Source organism: Epinephelus moara, chromosome 14, assembly GCF_006386435.1.
Source record: "Epinephelus moara isolate mb chromosome 14, YSFRI_EMoa_1.0, whole genome shotgun sequence".
NCBI classification, from domain to species: domain Eukaryota; kingdom Metazoa; phylum Chordata; class Actinopteri; order Perciformes; family Serranidae; genus Epinephelus; species Epinephelus moara.
In genome coordinates, this window is record NC_065519.1 from 683,258 (window position 1) to 689,257 (window position 6,000).

The 6,000-nt window shown below is 42.7% G+C and overlaps 1 protein-coding gene across 2 annotated transcripts in view; it reads right to left on the bottom strand.

Annotated features, from left to right (window-relative positions):
• slc4a11 (solute carrier family 4 member 11) overlaps positions 1-4,620 on the bottom strand; it is a 156,396-nt gene extending 151,776 nt beyond the window's left edge. Inside the window, exon 1 of one of the 2 annotated variants that reach the window (XM_050062113.1) lies at positions 4,435-4,620. In XM_050062113.1, the coding sequence (XP_049918070.1) occupies positions 4,435-4,471 (37 nt within the window). In that variant the 5' untranslated portion in view covers positions 4,472-4,620. The remainder of the gene's footprint in view (positions 1-4,434) is intronic. The other variant, XM_050062114.1, reaches the window with a different exon arrangement.
• Between the last annotated feature and the right edge of the window lie 1,380 nt (positions 4,621-6,000).

The following is a 6,000-nucleotide window of genomic DNA, read 5'->3' on the forward strand; positions in this document are numbered from 1 at the left end:
CAAAAATCTTAGACTGTATAAAGTAGTAGATGCAGCTTCCGTGACGTCTCCCACTGGTTTGCGGACTCAAGTTTTGAAGCCTTGAGTTCTGCATTTTGGTCGTCACCATCTTGTTTTTTTGGAGCCAGAAGTGACCATATTTGGGTGAGTGGGCGGAGCTGTGGAGGAGTGAGGGGTGGATCTGACTCACTGATGGCCTTTATAAAAATGTAAACAGGTGAGTTCTATAAAAGTTGCCATGAATGTTGAAATGATCTGCAGACACCAAACAGGCTGTGAACATGTTGATTTCTACATGTGAACATGGAGGTCTGTGGGGACGGACTCACTGTAGGAGCCTCAAGTGGACGTTAGAGGAACTGCAGCTTTTGGTACTTTCGTGTTGGTTTCATTTTTCAGCACTTTTCTTTTCCATTTTTCTTGAATGTGAGGATTTCCTGTTTTTTTTCTTGTTTTTGTCTTCAGTGACATTAAACCGAATATTTTTTCTTTGGTTTGAGACAAAATGATAAATTTCAAGAAGTCACTTTGAGCTTTACACAAATTGCAAGAGGCATTTTTCACCTGGCGTTTTATTGACTGAAAAACAAATCAATTTACTGAGAAAATCAGCGGCTGATTCGTCAATAATGACGATAACTGTTAGTTAAAGTCATAAATTTGCATTTGAAAAACCAAAAATACTTTTTTTTAGTGACATTATTAAAGCTAAATAGTTGCTACAGAGTCACTTGAAGTTGAAATGCTGAATATCTTAAGTTCTTGCTGGAGGATATGTTTAAAGAAATGATGACAGGTGAAAGACCTGAAACAAGAACTCTTTTGTTTGTTGTTAGCCCTTTGACCTCCGTCACAGAAACTGTCTGTCAGTGCATACGTTGGTATTTCTGCCTGTTGTGATGTCATTTCTCTGAACATGTTCATATGTGTCACAATAATTGATCATAATAAATAATAAAAGTATTGAAATAATGTCATAAATTTGAAAAAATACAAATATCTGATGTTTCTTTTTATTGAATTTGAAAAAATAAACATACAAATATTTTGATCCAAAACATTTTTACACGTAGAAACATGATCACAATACTTCTTTACACTCCATAAGTTTGAATGATTGAAATTTTTTAGTTTTTGAGATAAAATCATTTTTATGAGTAAAGTGAAAAGTCATTTTAATAGTTTGATCTGCAGTAGAAAGTAGGGCCGTAACAGTACATGTATTTGTGTCGAACCGTTTGGTACGCGACTTTCGGTTCGGCACGACCCTGTACCGAATTATTGGGCGCAGGATATTATTTTATTTTATTTTGTTATATTTTAATTCCGTTTTTGCGAGCCGAACCATTTAAAATATCTAGTTCCCCGAAGGACATAATTGAGTGACGGACCGAGTCCGACCGTAAATCTCCGCTTTCACTTTGTGCAGCGCATTCTCGCATTTTGACAACATGGCAAGTGAGCCTGACGAACCTGAAGACCCACCCGCAAACCTTAAGTCCTCCGTTTGGGAACACTTTGGTTTCAGGGTAAAATACGAAGATGGAAATAAACAAGTGGACAAGACAAAAGCAGTGTACCGACACTGCAGAACAGCGGTCGGGTATGTACTTGGAAACACGTCTAACATGCTAACGCATCTAAAGCGACACCACCTGAGTTTGAACGTTAACCGGCACGACTAGAAAAAGCAATCTGGTGCAAACTACGATATCGTCGTCGTTTAAAAAGAAAGAGCGTTTCCCTGACCATCGTGCTAAAGAAATAACCAGCGCCACTGGAGTTGAGTAAAATTGTTTAAGCTGCACTTTAGATATAAGCATGTTTTGTTGACTGCACTTTAACAAAGTGCAAAAAAATGAATTCTCTAGCTCTTCTAGTTTTTATTTTAGATTGATTTTAAACAGGATCATGAAAATAACGAGCCCCGCCGTCCACAGGAGATCCGCTTTCAGAGGGTTAACTACAATTTACTCTGAATAACCAATATGGACGACAGAATTTGAGGCAATATGAGCAACACTCCACTGACACTAGAACACTATGAAGCAAATAGTGTTGCAGCGATTTCCAGGTTTGAAGGTAGACTGTGACGTTAAAGTTGATGGTTATCATATCGTGTCCATTTGCTATGATACTGACGAATCTCACTTTTTTTAGTATTTTTAAAAGCCGAGACTTTTTAACACATATTTCAATTTTAAAAAATGGTTTCAATTTTCAGTTCTATTAATAAAATATTTGTTCAACCAACAATAAACTTTCTGTTTTCATTCTTTAAGTCTCAGTCGGACTCATAAGATAAATTCTGTAACACCATGATAATGTGATATTTTCTGAGATGGTTATCATACTGTTGCAACCTTAATAGCAGATTATCGCCCATTGCTATTTTGAAAACGACCTTTTCATAACTGAAGAACAAAAACAAACAGGAAGTAGCCTTGACGACGTCGCCGTCACAGCTGAAACGTTCTGTACAGACGTTCCCACGCTGACCTTCTTCAGGCTGCGTTTGCTCCATTTTGACTGCGAGCAAACAAAAATCAGACGGTGAATCAATGTGCACGCTGTCAGTGTGAAATCAGACCCTGACTGCAGTATCATTACGCTGTGAAGCTCTTTGGTCATTTACAGCTCCATAAAGTGAATCCCATCTCTCCTGACCTCCTCCCACAGCGCCAGCTGCTCCTTCACCTGTCGGCAGGTTGCCACTGATAATGACACCATGTGGGAGATTACCTGCAATATGCTGCAATAAGGGATCGCCACCACGCTCAGAAATGACAATAAGAACATGTTTTTTGGTGTGTGTGTGTGTGTGTGTGTGTGTGTGTGTGTGTGTGTGAGCAGCCTCAGCTGAACATTCTGATGGACAGCACGTTCCTGTCGCTGAGAGAAGCTGCGCACAAAAGCTCGCTCTGCTTTGATTTGAAAATCCAGATGGCAGTACAGTGAGTTTGGAAAGCGAGAAATCGAATCCTCTGGCAAAGTAATTGTTGAGTCACTGGTGAGGATCAATAACTCCATCAAATTCCTGCAGATATATTTTGGTCACTTTGTTCTGGCGGGCAGCAGATCGTTAATATGCTGATTTAGAGCCAAGGTTAAATGACGTGACATTAATTGTGATTCAGTGGATAAGAGATCGGACACGACGTTACTGGATCAGACATTTGGACTCAAACCTCAACCTTTCCTCTGAGCACTAACAAACCTTGTGAATTCCTTTGTGTTGGCTCAAACAAATTGTTCTGCTGCAAGGATCAAACCTGCCCTCTCCGCCTCTAATCAGCACTAAGCAAATGAATGCAAATTACTCTTCAGAGGACGAGCCACAGCAGTGTCCATCACGCCCCGACACACACTCTGAGATGTAGTTAGTGTGCACAGTGCATGACGCTCACACACACACACACACTCTTGCACATCTCACGCGAGCACGACTGTACTCTGACAAATGCATACACACAGCATCCTCACACATTATCCCATACGCTGCAAACAAAAACACACTCGTGCACACACAGATAATATTCCCGCACTCGCATTATTATCCCACATAATGCCCCCATCTCACACACACACACACACACACACACACTGAGACGCAGTATCCCACTCCCACAAAATGAAAGTGAGGAGGCAGCCGCATCACACCTCCAAATGGGCTCTGGTCTCTCAGAGGACTTTCAGTGAGGGGAGAACTCGCTGCTCTCCTGTGGCTGTCACCAACACTAATCTGTCTGTCTGTCTCCATCTCACACACACACACAAACACACACACTACACACAGATCCATGTGCACATTCACACACATGGTTTCTCCTGCTGTGTCCATCCCTCTCCGTCTAGCAAGCGCACTCGCACGAGCCCGTCAGCGCAACACATGAGAAAGTGCATTATGAGCTCTGCATTCCAGCTGTCTCTGCTCGACAGGTATACTGCCTGCCGTCCTCCGGAGGGGTCTGCAACACACTCATTTCTAAAGCCTCAGTTCCTCAACTGAAGAAATACGATGCAGGAACCTCTCGTGTCGCATACCAGACATAAACAAGGAGAAGAAGAAGGGAAAAAAAAACGGCGTACTCATGCAAAAATGCAAAAAAACATCTGCATTTCAGAGAGCACAACAGGGCTCGTTCAACCCCGCCTCCACTGGAAATAAAATAAAAACAGGATTTCTGTCACAAGCAGAACGCTGCTGCATTCCTAAGTACACAGAAAGAGCAAACACAGAAAACACCAAGTATGTACAGTAGAACACATGCCAGCCAAACATCTGCCGTCCCTCACAGTGGAAGTGGAGGTGGGCTGCACATGTTTTGCACAGGGGGTTCTCAGGTTTCACTAGGTAGGGAACCCCAAGGTTCTCCCAGTGGACGCTGTGTCGTGCACAGCTGAGGAGAAGCTCTGAGAGCTGTGATCACTTACCCGAAGGCACAAAATGTAGAACTTTGTTGGTCTCCATGGCTGAGCAAGTGGTGGCGAATGCACACTTCCTCTCTCCAACCGCCTCCCCCCCCAAGTCAACCCATCATGGTTGTGTTATCCTGTGCTGATGAGTGTGAGATCACCTCTGCTCCCTTGCTCTGCTCTGTTTCTGACTGCCTCTCAGACACATGCAGTGACTCAGCCCCACTCTGCCTGCCTACTCACTGTCTCGCCGCTGGGTCCTAGTGCCTTCTCTTTTCTGCCTCGTCTTCTCCATCCCAGCTCACCAGTCAGCAGCCTATGGCGGGCCAGCACGCAGAGAGGCGAACCTCGCGTCAAGACACACCTCCTCAGCACGCGTCTCTCAACACAGCAAACCCAACATGCAACATGTCATCTTGTTGCCAGCCGTACCATCTCACCTCAACGCCACGGCTTTGTCCAACAGACTGTTTGACCATGAATGTCAGCTTATCTCTCTCCATCATCTCAGGCGTCTGTGCTCATGCACTCACAGTGGTTCACACAGTCGTGGAAAACCTGGAGAAGTCCTGGAATTTCACAACCTCATTTTCCAGTTCTGGAAAACTCATTGAGTTAGTCAAATCACTAAAGTTTGGGAAAACTTGTAAAATGTTTTTGTTTGTAATGAAATTAGTTGTGACAGTAATCTTCTTTTTCTGTAAATTAAGACCCCGACGCACCGAAACCACATCAGAGAACTAGCGGTGATGAAGGCCTCCTGTTGAGTCGCCTCACGTTCTTGTGTCTCGGCCAGAAAGATGCACCTGAACACACCACAAAGACAACAGTCAACCAGCACGTACCTTCTGCTCCTGCCGACGGTGGTTGTCTGTATTCATCATTGAAAAAGGGAAACAGGAAGAGCGTCTTGATGCTAGTTAGCCAGTTAGCACATTAACAACACAATCAGAGCATATTTACCGTGCGCCAGTGAACAATAACACAAACCATCAGGAAACGTTTCTGCTAAAGACAAAAATAATCTGACCTCATGGATCAAAGGGGTCACACACAGCTTCATGGACAAAATTTAAAAACTCCTCCAAGACTTCTCAAGAAAAAATATATTTATGTATAAAAAATATTTTTCTTGCCCTATTTTCCTGGTGTTCTTCAAACATATCAGATTCAAACTACATGTTTTCAGCTAGCTGGTCAACATGAAGAGAGACACAGAATACTGGGAGAAAATGAGGAAACATATGTGATGGTAAACAAAACGTTGTCACATATTGATGCGTAATGAGCTACGTTACATCGTCAGCTACAGAAAATGTATCTGCGTTTATGTCACAGGAGTTATTCATGAAAGATTACTGTAAAATTGTCATTGCACACAACTAAATCTCCATGACTCTTCCAAAACTTTTAGTGATTTTAACTAATTCATGACTGTTCCAGGTTTTCCATGACTGTGGGACCGTGTTTTGATCTCACTCCCTCTGGACTTTAGCTCTTTGTTTACGTTCCTCACTTCTGTTTCTCTTCACGTGTGCTGAGCTGATAGGACAAACAGACTGATTTAATTCACCGATGGGATCC